At 38.8% G+C, this 13,966-nt stretch overlaps 1 protein-coding gene across 1 annotated transcript in view; it reads right to left on the bottom strand.

Annotated features, from left to right (window-relative positions):
* Positions 1 to 13,966, bottom strand: part of LOC121917340 (E3 ubiquitin-protein ligase MIB1) — a 63,056-nt gene that overhangs the window by 37,516 nt on the left and 11,574 nt on the right. Inside the window, exons 5-11 of the mRNA XM_042443240.1 lie at positions 13,872 to 13,938; positions 12,763 to 12,967; positions 11,385 to 11,568; positions 9,440 to 9,584; positions 7,464 to 7,597; positions 6,578 to 6,685; positions 4,792 to 4,989 (exon numbers count right to left, since the gene is read on the bottom strand). Of these exons, the coding sequence (XP_042299174.1) occupies positions 4,792 to 4,989; positions 6,578 to 6,685; positions 7,464 to 7,597; positions 9,440 to 9,584; positions 11,385 to 11,568; positions 12,763 to 12,967; positions 13,872 to 13,938 (1,041 nt within the window). The remainder of the gene's footprint in view (positions 1 to 4,791; positions 4,990 to 6,577; positions 6,686 to 7,463; positions 7,598 to 9,439; positions 9,585 to 11,384; positions 11,569 to 12,762; positions 12,968 to 13,871; positions 13,939 to 13,966) is intronic.

Genomic DNA, 13,966 nt, shown 5'->3' with positions numbered 1-13,966 from the left:
CGAAAATAGATGTAGAAGTGGAGGATTGGTACAAAGAGGTTTGGAAATTAGCTATTAATGATAAGTTGACATGTAAATTGAAAGTAAAAAAAGGACTATGGAAAAGAAATGACTTTGAAGGGATTTGGAAAGAATTTGTCGAGAAAGCATTGAGAAAAGAAGATGGAAGGTTACCTCCAGAAGAACTGAAATTTTGGATGGAATATAAGGATGGAAATGGCTCCAGGGAAGGGGAGCACTGAGGGGTATACAAAATAATGTTTTAAAATGTAATAGTATGTAATAGAATGTAAGAAGACATTTGTTTATGAAATATTATAAAAATTAATTAAAAAAAAGAAAAGAAACCAAAGCAATCTCAATAGACTCTCAGTATTCAACCATGTTCTGGCTGAATTGGGGCTGCCAGCTGTTTTTTCTCATGCGTCTCAATTTTAAAACTACATACCAGGCAAGCACAATACACTGGTACCCCGGGTTACGAAATTAATTCGTTCCGCCGCCGCTTTCGTAACCCGGGATACTTCGTAAGCCGAATAGCCCATAGGCGCTAATGGGGAAAAAGCCGCGGCTGCGCCGCGGCTCCATTTAAAACAGCACCGGGGTTTTTTCGTAACCCGAAAAAACCTTCGTAAGCCGAAACAATAAATCCCTATGGGATTTTTTCGTATCCCGAAAATTTCGTAACCTGGGTATTTCGTAACCCGGGGGACCAGTGTATTGTCCTTTCCATGTGAGAACAGCATTCTGAAAGTCTATTGAATTTGCCTAGTGCAGATGCTTATGAATTTCATTCAGTTAATATTTGGTAAGAAAATGCCAAAATTCAAAAGTAAAATCTCATAGAATTATACAGTTGGAAGAGACCACTAGGGCCATCCAGTCCAACCCCTGCCATGCAGGAACTCTCAATCAAAGCATCCCCAACAGATGGCCATCCAGCCTCTGCTTAAAGACCTCCAAGGAAGGTGGAGTGTGTTCACTGTCCAACAGCCCTTACTGTCAGGAGGTTCCTCCTAATGTTGAGGTGGAATCTCTTTTCCTGTAGCTTGCATCCATTGTTCCAGGTCCTGTTCTCTGGAGCAGCAGAAAACAAGATGGCTCCCTCCTCAATATGACATCCCTTCAAATATTTAAACAGGGCTATCATATCACCTGTTAACCTTCTCTTCTCCAGGCTAAACATCCCCAGCTCCCTAAGTCATTCCTCATAGGGCATGGTTTCCAGACCCTTCACCATTTCAGTTGCCCTCCTTTGGACATGCTCCAGTTCCTCAACATCCTTTTTAAATTGTGGTACCCAGAACTGGACACAATATTCCAGGTGGGGCCTGACCAGTGCAGAATAGAGTGGCACTATTACTTCCCTTGATCTAGACATTATACTTTTATTGATGCAGCCTAAAATCACATTGGCCTTGTTAGCTGCCGCATTGCACTGTTAACTCATGTTCAACTTGGACTCCTAGATCCCTTTCACACGTAGTCTCTTTAAGCCAGGTTTCACCCATCTGCATTTCATTTTTCTGCCCTAAGTGCAGTACCTTACATTTCTCTGAGTTGAAATTCATTTTGTTAGCTTTGGCCCAGCTTTCTAATCTATTAAGGTCATTTTGAATTTTGATCCTGTCCTCTGGAGTATTAGCTACTCCTCCTAGTTTAGTGTCATCTGAAAATTTGATAAGTATGTCCTCAGTTCTGTCATCCAAGTCACTGATAAAGTTGTTGAATAGCACTGGGCCCAAGACAGAACCCTGTGGGACCCTACTGGTCACTTCTCTCCAGGATGAAAAGAATCAATTGTTGAGCACCCTTTGGGTTTTGCCAGTCAACCAATTACAAATCCATGTAACAGTTACTTTGTCTAGCCCACATTTTACAAGTTTGTTTGCAAGAATGTCATGGGAAACCTTGTCAAAGGCCTTACTGAAATCAAGACATACTATATCCACAGCATTCCTTCATCTACCAAGCTGGTAATTTTATAAAAAAAAAGAGATTAGATCTTTCTGGCATGACATGTTTCTCTGAAACCCATGTTGACTTTTTGTGATTATGGAATTGCCTTCTAGATGTTCACAGACTCTCTGTTTAATTATCTGCTCTAGAATCTTTCCTGGTATTGATGTCAGACAAACTGGACGATAATTGGTGGGATCCTCTTTTTTTCCCTTTTTGAAGATGGGGACAATGTTTGCCCTCCTCCGGTCTGCTGGGACTTCTCCTGTTCTCCAGGAGTTCTCAAAGATTATTGCCAATGGCTCCGATATTACATTTGCCAGTTCTTTTAATACCCTTGGGTGTAGTTCAGGGGTAGGCAACCTGCGGCCCGCGGGCCGGATGCGGCCCGGCGAGGCCTTGGGACCGGCCCCAGCCCGATCCTGCCGCCGATTTCGCCAGGGCCTTTGGGGGGCAATTGTCTATAGAAGCCTCAGAAACATGCATTTATATTAACATTTTTTAAAAAAATCAGCAATTTTTTTCACGTGTCCTCCATATTTTTTAAAAAAGTGTCTTCCATTTGAACATTTTGTCCTACATTTGTCCTGGTTTATTTATATATTTAATTTTTTTAAAAAATTATTTAATTATTTATTTTTTGGCTTCAGCCCCCCAGTTGTCTGAGGGACAGTAACCCGGCCCCCGGCTCAAAAAGGTTGCCTACCCCTGGTGTAGTTCATCTGGTCCTGGAGATTTATATTCATTTAGATTAAGCAAATATTCCTCTACTATCTCTTTACTTATTCTGTGCTGAAATTCCCCTCTTCTGTCCTCTGCTCCTTTATCCTCACGTTGAGCACCCTTTGCCTTTTCTGAGAAGACTGAAGCAAAGAAGGTGTTGAGTAATTCTGCCTTTTCTCTGTCCCCTGTTAGCACTGTGCCATCTTCTCTGCAAAATCTGCAGAATCATTCATTCCTAGATTAAAGTAACTAGAATTTATGTATCCATCTCTGAGAAATTTAAATAATGATACTTAAGGTATTTTGAAAATCCTATTATTAACTTTCTAAATGACAACATTCCCAAAGTAAGAGAGCAAAATTGTAATACCTCACTGTGACATTTTGATATCTTATACTGAAAACCTACTGCAGCTGTGGCCATATGAAGGAGATCATACTAGAAGTGTAGGAAAAGAGGCAATTTCCAAGATATTTGAGAGCCAAATTAACTTAAAAGCCTAAGAACACAAGAGTAGGCTGATTGTTATTTGGATTATTCCTTTTGGTGCTGATGTGGAATACTAGTGAAACACAATTCTAGTAAACTACACCATCAGCACCATTAGTAACAGTATACCTCTTCAGAATGTAAACTTTAGATTATGGCTACTTTACATTTTAAGAGTATGAATGACAAAATAAGTAGAGACAGCATTCCTGAGTATGTCCTACAGCTGTAAGAATTGTTTCAATCGGAAATAAAGAGGAAAATAATTGCAAGAAACAGTTTCTTGAAAGAGTAGTTGCTAAAAAGGTCACCCGCTTCCACCTTCAAGGTGGTGGCTGCAGGGCTCCTGCTCGTTTGTCTACAGATCCTTACTCTTTCTCCAGCCTCATGGCTCATTCACAACATAAACAGCAAATGAACAAAAGCTTTAAAAAGCTGTCAAGACGGATCTCTTTCAGCAGGCCTTTCCTGAATAAAAGTGTTCGGCCACAGAATAATCGCCCTCACATCATGTATTAGCCCACCACTCTGTCTTCGTTATATTTTTTTATTGTGTTATTAATAGATATTTTAATCTCCATTTTTAATTGTAACATGTTTAATCCTGTTTTAAGGGAGGAATTTGGGACATACTGTTGAATGTGGATATTTTAATGTGTCGTGAGCCGCTTTGATTGTCTTGTCACAGAAAAGCAGGATAAAAATAAGTTTTATTATTATTATTATTATTATTATTATTATTATGAACAAGATGTGAGGCTGGAGAGAGATGCAAAGATCTGTGAAATGGCGGGAGGCACGGATTTGCGTTGGGCTCAGTGCTTGAATTACTGTCATTTCACAGATTTTCCATCTCTCTTCAGCCTCTCACCTCTCTCCAGCCTTGCAAATACAGTACATATTATGCTACTTGTGTTGTGTATAGTGTCTTACATATATACAAATACAGGTATTCCAAAATATAACAACAATAACAATAATATAAAAAATAAATACAGAATAATTCTGTTCCCAAGCATTTCAGATAAGGGGTAGTCAATCTGTATATATCAAATGTTGCACCTATGTGCTCCATTACCACAGCAGCCTGCAAGAATAGAAAGGTCCCTAAGAATGGACCACCTGTGCTATAAACGTAAACATATTAACAAACAAGTAAATGAACCCACAATAGCAAGATCAAGCCAAGCCCATCAAATTGTTGCTACAGATCTGTGTTATGACTGCATATACTTACACCTTCATATAAATGCACACAGTAGGGTAAGTTATTTAAAACCAAAATTAAATAGCAAATGTGAGGTGGCTGGCAAAACCACCTTGAGAACTCGCCTAACAAAACCCTAGTTGTGTACAATGGGATCACTATAAATCAGCAGGTGACCTAAAAGCACATACAATCACAGAAATAGTAAATTAAGTGGATAACCTTATTTACATTTTTGTTATGCACATACAAAAATATACCATGCTTCCATACATTTTTCTGTAATAAAGCCTCGGTTTGTTAAAATTACTTTTGTGAACCACAGTTAGTGGCCATTATTAGTTATAATCCAAAAAATGGAAAATTTTACATGCTCAGAATAATATCAATAGCAAACAACAATTTGAAATACCTGGAGGCTAGGATGGCAACCAAAGTCCAGTAATGTCTTTACTACTTGGAGATGACCCTTATTAACAGCAATATGAAGAGGTGTCTGTCTGCGTTTGTTGCGAGCATTGAGATCTGCACTGCCTCTGTGCAAAACCTCTATCACAGCTCCTTCATCTCCAAAAGCTGCATGGTGAACAGCCCTGTCTCCATCTTTGTCCTAAAAATCAATATTCAGTTGAATTAAGCATCTTACTTTTGCCCTAAACAATAGTTCTAACTTTTGACTTTTACACTTCACACACAATCAGCAAATTGGTGCAATAGTATTAAGCACAATTACAATCCTAGGAATGGTGCACGTGCCCATGGTGCGCATGTGCCACCACGCCCCATTATTTTCATCGAGGCTCGAGCATACACATAATTCATCTTACGGGGGGGGGGGGGAACGGATCGCCATGTAAGGCAAGGGTCCACTGTATTTCTCTATACATATGTATATGTGTGGATATTGAAAATGGAGAACATATCAAAAATACCATATATAATTGTGTATAAGTCGACCTAATGTATAAGTCAAGGGTATGATTTGAGACCAAAATTATGGATTTTAATATGATCCATGGGTAAGTCAAGGGTGTCTACATCAATGTCATCACTGCTCCCCTCCCCTCTTTGAGCAAACACCAAAGAGTCGCCACCATCCTTTGGAATCCCAGAGTTTTATGTCATTCCTCTGCTGCTTTGTTAGTCAGACCCCTCTGCAAGTGAAATCCATTCAGAGTCCCATTTCTTTAATAATTTGTTGTTGAAGGAGTGTCTCAAAGTGCCAGCTATGGTGCAAAGTCCGCCAAAGAGGCTCCTTCTCCCTTCCCCCCTCCCTTATCCTTCCTTCTCAGTTTTGGTTCTCTAGCTGGAGGAGCAAATGATAAGTTTCTCCCACACTGACTTTTTCCTCTGCAAAACAACAAGGAAAAACCCAGAGCTGATAAACAGACCCTTCATCCCCCTCCACTCCCCGCAAGAGATTCTCTTGTTCATGCTGGTGAGATCATCCAAGTTCACCTACCTAAGTTGCTTCTTATCTGCAGTAAACAGTGTTTCCTTTCTGTGGTACCTAAACCACAGTTGCAACAGTTGTTTTACTGTTAAAATGTACTACTATTCTACACAATACAGTGGGACCTTGCCTTATGCAAGGGATCCATTCCGGGGGACCCTGCGTAAGGGAAAAACCGCGTATGCTCCAACCTCAGGCATGCGCACCATTGTTTTTCCAGTGGTACAGCTTTCAGCGTAAGCTGAAAGCCATGTACAGCGCACCCGCATATGATGCATGTGCATTGTAGTCTGCTCAAACTATAACACAGGGACCAGTTCGCAGATCATATTTTTAGGAATCGTATAACCAGCAGGATCACATACCTTCTCCCTCTTTATGTGTTTGACATTACAATTAATAGTTGCTAACCCTCAAAATAAGCTGCATCACATCAGTTTATTATTCTGACATCGGAGGACATTAAAGTAAGTTTACATTTAAAATAAAGTAAAAAGAATGCCTTATCAAGCCACTGATGACTAATAACAGAGAACCTGATTAAAACAATTGCTCAATATTCTAATTAAACAAGTGACAGATGAAAATAAAAAGATGTATGAAGATGTAAAAATGATCCTCACCCAAGAGCAATAACTGCAATTTTAAATTATTTACAAGCTTTAAGTGACTGTGTTTACCATTACTGAGTTCACAGTAAGGTACTTCTACTAGTATTAAACTGAAGAATTAAATATTAAGATACCTCTGCTTCTACATCCACGTTCTGTTTCAGAAGCAATTTCAAAATATCAACATGTCCATTCTGACTAGCAGCTTGCATAGCTGTGTGTCCTGCACATTGCCCGTTCACCTGAAATACATGGTTAATCAAGTCAATTAAGCTTAAACATGTATGCATGCTGAGAACTGTACTCATATATTCTAGAGGGAAAATTCAATTAAGATTAGCATTATGTAGGCAATCCATTACATTATACAAATATTTTTGACAACAAATGTGCTATTATTTTTTTCCTCGAATGCCCATATCTTATTCATTAACTGGCTATGCTAAAGTAAAGCACTATATCTATGTAATGCTACCTTTAAAATGTTGGAATAACCTGAAATATTAGGTCTGAATAGATCCTGGCTTGGCCCTATAAACCCACTGGGTGACCTTGGGCAAGTCACACTCTCTCAGTCTCAGAGGATGGCAATGGCAAACTCCCTCTGAAGAAACCTGCCAAGAAAACCCCATTATAGGTTTGCCTTAGAGTAGCCATACGTTGGAAAGGATTTGAAGGCATATAGCAACAAAAACAATATGCTATTCTCTTTATTTTATTACCAAAAAATTTACACATAAAGATTTAAATATATTTGAATATAACATTTAAATCAAACATGCAAAATTAGAGAGTATTAGTGAGAGCACTGGAAAATTTTCTAGATTATTTCCCAGTGCTACTTTCCGCAGAAAATGCACATCACTGCCTTTCATTCACTGCCACAGTTCTAATTGTAAAGACTGTGAAACATCCTTACATTTGACCAATTATGTGTCCTGCTTTTCCAAAAATTCTGAGTAATAGATTGGAAGCTCTCAATTTCCTTTTGCATCAGGAGTTAGAAAATCAGGTACTCACATCCACATCTGGTCTCTTAAGCAAGTCTTCCACTTTGGCTACATCCCCATTTGCTGCTGCTTTAACCAGTTCTTCATTAAGATCCCCGGATTCTTGAGTTTCAAACAGTTTCTTCAGTAACTGTGACAATCTCTCTGTGATCATCAAATGAAACAGTTTTATCAGAATCACTGTACCTGAATAAACTTGAATAAACTAGATGGGGGGGGAATCAACATTTCAAATGTGTTTAAAGATTCATTGTGATTTGCTATTTGCCTGTAAATAATGTCTCCTGAAAAGCAGCAATACTTCCCTACAGCAGAAACAGAAGAGTTATGGCAGAGAATTCTCAGAACAGAATTGATTTTGTGTGCACTACTTTGCCATCTCGCAGTTTATGTAGATGAGAAAAGTCACAATTCACATTAGAGCACAAATTAGTGGTAAGACGGCACAAGTATTATGGAATAAAATGAAGATGCATAGAAATTTGTGAGCAATACAAAAAGGTCAAATTTGGCAAAAGGAGGTGTGAGAAGTGATGTAAATAATATACACCCACTTCAAAGGGAAGGGAAAGCCATGTGTTGGGAACAATGGCAAGTAAGAAGGAAACTGGTGGGGTAAGACAAGGGAGCAGGAAGTTAAGATGAGAGAAGAACAGAGAAAGACTGAAGGCCTGAGCAGATACGCAGGATACCATGGGCCAAGCCCGTCATATCCTCTTGGTTCCAACCAGTTTCAGTCCCGATCCAGTGGAGCAACGAGCGGGTGGCCACCAAAATGGAAACCATAAGGAAAATGGAGGCTGGTGAAAAAAAAAGTCATCCCTGGGTAAATTTTGGAGGATGCCTTCAGATGGTCTCCAGAAGGTTCAAAATGTATTTATTTATTCAGGCAAGGCTTATCTGACCTGGTTATTTCATTTCATGTGTGTATATTGTTTAGTTCTGAATAAAAAGTTTGCTTAAACATGTTGAATTGCTCATATTTTTTGTATAGCAGAAACCTTACACTATTCATTCCATGTCATTCCTCTCTGTTACCAAATTTTCTGTTGAAAAAGTACAGCCGGATTTGCCATCCGCAGATTTGAGCAGCACCAAAAGGTAAGTAAGCGGGAGGGAAGGGAGGAAGGCAGGGAGGGAGGGAGGCGAGGGAGGGAAGGGAGGAGAGGAGGGGAGGCCAGGGACTTTTGTCCCCACCATTGGGGACAAATGGGACTTGAGCATACGCGGATTTTGGTATATGCGGGGGGGGGCGGGGCGGAAGGGATCCCCCGCGTATACCAAGGGCCCACTGTAATGCATACATCTACTATGAACACATCTACTTCGGGGCCGAACAGACAGGCTGAAAACGCTGGCTTCTGCATGGCTTGGGGGCATGTTAATTTGATGACACATGTCCCCAAGACACACGGAAGACAAACCGAAGCTAGGCCCATGGCCAAAAAGGAGCAATTTTTTCCACTCCAATTTGGGCCCCTGGCGGAGGGCACCCTCAGGACCTCGGCATGTAGTTGCCACAGTCCCAAGATGTCTTGGGCGGGGATGGCTTTAAGCTGCTTCTTTGTGATGGTCTGTTCCCCCCACTTTGTTAACTGAGCCATATCTGTAACAGAAATGCCTACAGGATTGTACTGTATCTTGTATCTTTTTGCCCTTTTGAAGCAGCTTACAGTAACACACAATAAAACACAATTAAAATGTGCCACTTTTCAATAAGTAACTGAAATATCCAATACACAACTACTCTTTCAATAAATTTCTGAACATATGCAGTATGTAACTACACTCTCACTAATCCTAAAAACAATTTTTTTAAAAAAAATTAAAATTACTATTACTATTATTGTTGTTATTATTATTATTATTATTATTTATTAAAGATCAGTTTCTGGAAGTTTCACAAAGTACTTTTATTGTACATTATTTATCTTTAAAAACATCTTAAAAATTCCAAATCACATAGAGAGTAAGAGTCTAACTTACCACCAGATGCATTGCTTATAGCAGAGCCTGCTGATGCTACTTTTGACACAGCAGCTGGATTGTATGTCCAAGAAGTTCCACAAACCTCTACTTTTAAGTCACTGTCTGAATAGATCTGCTGGACCCTTCCAACTTTCCCTAAAGTCTAAATAGAAGACAAGACAGACCCCAGCACATATGATTAATTTTTAAAAAGACTAAACAAATACAGTTATTTGCACTATGAGGATATTTTGTCTCTCTAGTTCAGTCAAGTTGTGTATAAACTGTAGCATGAACCATCAATAGAGAGCAGGGTAAAAGCTAAAAGGGTGCACGGTGCCTAATTCTGCTGTAAATGTTCTATTCATTTCCACTAAGAATTTGTTTTGAAAGACAGGTTATTTTCTGCTAATTTCAGAAATCTATTACTAGACAATTTCCCCTAATAAAACACCTACTGTGGGATTTCTCTGGTTTAAATGACACTGGGATTTTTGAGAAGACCAGAAATTGAACAATGTTTATCAATATTTATACAGTGCGCCTGTGTTATACGCAGGCGCGTTTTATGCAGCTTCCAGCATATGCTGGAAGCCACGCCGGAAGTGAAGGAGATGAACACCGGAAGGAAACAATGGTGCATGCTCCCACAGTGTGCACTCCACGCACCGCCAACGCACCTCCGCAGGCACAAGCCCCATTCATTTGAATGGGGCTTGAACATCCATGTTTTTTCATTTACGCGGATTCCCTGCGTAAGGGAAGGACGGACTGTAATACAGGTATCAAAAACACTAATAGAACACCATACTGGTATTAAAAACAGACACATATTTACTAAACTGAATACAAAAGATTGCTGAATGTCTGTGTAAAGCTACAGCAATGAAGTGCAACTCTAATTTTCGAAGCCTTTCAAAACCCCACCAACAGAAGACAATAAATTTTCTCCAAATGACCTAATTATGTCTTGCATTTACAGAAAGAGAACTTCCTTCCATGTCCTATGTGCAGCCAAATTATTTTTGAGTGAGATCATCAACGTGATCCTTCTCTAGTATTTCATTTAACTAAGAAAGAAGCAACAAAGTATCAAAACCAAGTGGCCTGAAATGTTTTCATGATTTTTCAGGTACTGATGGGATGAAGTATCAAGCCTAACATTTGGTCATCAAGCTTCTCTGAATGCATATTAGGGGGATGAATCAATTTATTAGCTTTGGAAATTAAAACAAAACTTTCTGTTAGGAGCTTCTAGGTCAGTGGTCCCCAAACTGGGTTACTGCCTTCTTTCCTCTTGTGCAACAACCCTACTGCCCCCCATGTCTATTTCTTGATCATAGGTCTACTCGCTGTGCAGCATCTAGCAGCATCTACCCCAGCAGTACCCAATGCTCCACCTCTTCCTCTGCTCTCATGTGTGAATGCAGCAGTGGGCCGCTGGTTCCCCTTGTCTTTCTTGTGTGCCAATAATTTGACTAACACTTCCCTTAATGCCCCCTTTCCTCACTGCCCTCCTATCAGCCCCCTTTCCTTCACCACCCTCTTGGATCTTTCCACTGCTCCCAGGTGGGAGCATACCACCCACTTTAGGAATAACTGACCTAGATCATCATAAGACAAGCATCCTAACACTGACATGAGCTCACACACAGGATGAGTTTTAGTAATGAAGCTTTATTAATATAAATATGTGTAGAAGATATTCTATGGGTAGTTCATAATTACAACATTAAAGCACCTTGTTTCTATAGCAAGAACAGTAGAAATGTACCAAGTTATGTACCTATGCATCATACAAATTCAGATTACTTCCTTTCTGCACTACTTCTCATCCCAAAAAAGTATTATCTAAGCTACAAAATTTAAAAGTAAATTTACTCATATCACAATCTACAGTATTGTAATTTAGTATTTTTAGTATTTTTATTTCAGATTAACAGACATATATGTATATACTTACAGGAAGCATTGCTTCGGCCCATTCACCATGTCCTCTTTGAAGCAGTTTGATTCTTTCTAAGTCATAACAAACTTGGACAAGATCACCCACTTGAAACTGTGAAGTGCCACCTTCAGCCCCTTGAGCAGCATCTCCACTTCGGACAACATTGGCTTTGGTGAGGACAGCAGGGTTAAAGGTCCACCTACAAAAGATGAGTTACTTGCAACATTATTAAGAAAAGTGAAGTTTAGTATTTTAATGGACAGTAGCTATGTAACTGCACTAGTAACAGGTTTGCCAGTATGCAACTGCTTGGTTTTGCAAAAATCCAAGTATGTTTTCATAGTTATGTCTATTAGCTAAAGGGAAAGCACTGTGAATTTTACAAGAAATCTAAGAAGATTCATGTGCCACATCAATTTTCAAATTGAAATTTAGGAAAGACTGAGACAGTCACAGATCAATTAGCATAACGTCTGAGTAAATCATAAACAAAATAAAAGGAACTGGAAGCAAAAGGAATAACCCACTATAGTAGATTTCTCCTTCAGCCAGACTGAGAAGGACAAATCATGCAGAGAGCCAGTAGGGCTAACCCAGAAGTAAATTTCATCTCAATAATCTTTAAGAGTCTCCTGAGTGTTAATATGTCTATGAACAGGAAGATCAGCAAGACATTGTCAAAAGTTTTCTGAAAATCCAAGTAAACAAAGCCCACATTGCTTCCTGAGTAGTAACAGCAATAATAGGGCAAAGTCTGCCTCATCAGCCCAAGCCTGTATAATTAATTGTAAAGTCTATGTGTATAGGATAATAAATTAGGCTGATATTGCAAGCTACTGTGGGTCCTATATGGGGAGAAAGGTGTGATATAAACCAATCAATACATAAATCAGGAGTGAAGCAAACTGCAGGCCACCAAATACCTAAATCACAACATTTTACTCACTCCAATTTAAAGGATGCATAACCCCACAAAGCTAGGAAGCAGAGAATTGGAATTAATGGATAATTCATAATGGAAGAAATTGGCTAGAAAATGATGCCCCAAAGATTTGAAAAAGTACTGGCAGTTTGCACTAGTAAATTGACATTACTGCACACAGCCCAATGTCATTAAGAACACTACAGAATTTCCAGCTCTTTTACTTAGACTAAAGGAAATACATTGGTACAAAATACAGACAACAAAAGGTTACTTCTTTAATTTCTGTGCCTTGTATTCTAATCAAAATTTAAAATGCAAGAACTATGATCCATTTTATTAGGTTTGGTAGGAGACATGTCTGTATCCCCTTTCTTATTTTGGGATGCAAAAATAGTCAAGTGGAACTTCTGAACACTAACCAAACATTAATAAAAAACTGTCTTAAGGAAATACATGAAATTAACATACCTATTGCCACTTGGATACTGCACAACAATGTCATGATCTTCATCTATGCCACAAACTGTGCCAGTGGTAGTTAAGGTTTCAAACATTCCATCAGTCCACCCTCCATGACCATGCTGTAAAGACTGAACAATTTCTAAGTCAAGATCAATGTTTACCAGATCACCAATCTGTAGTCCACCAGGATTCCTGTTACCATTTTGTTCACCTAAAGTTAAAATAAAAGGACAAGATGGAATTTTAATCATGCAAATACAATTTCACAAATAATAAAGGAATAATGAATTCAACATCATACCAAAAAAAAAAGGACCTCCTGTTCTAATAGCATTATCTTGTTCATGTTGACGCACAGGTTGGGAATTCAATAAAGCAGTATAGCTATTTATCAGTGCAGATGCTAGAAGTCCAGTCAGTAAGCAGTTCAGATAACAGTATTTCACTTAAATCTAACACAAGCTGAACAGGCTGTGAACTGTTAATTATGGTAAACTCTAAACAGAACATTATTATCTTAATTTAAGGCTTCCAAACCATACAGAGAAATTCTCAGAGTTCAGTAAATTTTGCAACATATAAACATAAGAAAAGACATGCTGGATAGGACAAAAGTCCCATCTAATTGTACAAACTGTTTAAAAACTAGCCAATTAATTGCCTAGGGACGCCTGCCAACAGGACCTGAGTGCACCTGTACCTTCTATCTCATACTCCCCAATAACTGATATATAAATGTATAATGCCTCTGATGTGGGAAGTGATGCATAGTGATTTTGACAGTCATGGCTCCATCTTCCATGGATTTATCCAATCCCCTTTTAAATGATCCAAATTGGAAACCATCATTCCATTCTGTAGCAGTGAATTTCATACTTTACCTCTGTGTTGTATTAAACAGTATTACCTTTTTATACCTTAAACCTCCACCATTTCTCTTCACTAGATGACCCAAGCTTCTAGAGAAATGCCTTCTTTTTCACATTATGCATACTTTTATATACCTCTATCATGTGTCTCTCTACTCACCATTTTTCCTACACTGAAGCTTGTAAGCTTTCTAAGTATATATAATAACCATACAAATAATTCAGTTTATATTTCTTCTAACTCACCAAGTACTGGACAGTGATCACGGTAGAAGGACCCTCCTTTTGCATCCTGGACGCATTTAAGGTCTGACTAAAAACAACAGAAAATATTAGCCTTA

This window comes from Sceloporus undulatus, unplaced genomic scaffold, assembly GCF_019175285.1.
Source record: "Sceloporus undulatus isolate JIND9_A2432 ecotype Alabama unplaced genomic scaffold, SceUnd_v1.1 scaffold_15, whole genome shotgun sequence".
NCBI classification, from domain to species: domain Eukaryota; kingdom Metazoa; phylum Chordata; class Lepidosauria; order Squamata; family Phrynosomatidae; genus Sceloporus; species Sceloporus undulatus.
The sequence above is the reverse complement of the archived record's forward strand: the minus strand, read 5'-3'. Positions and strand labels throughout refer to the sequence as shown.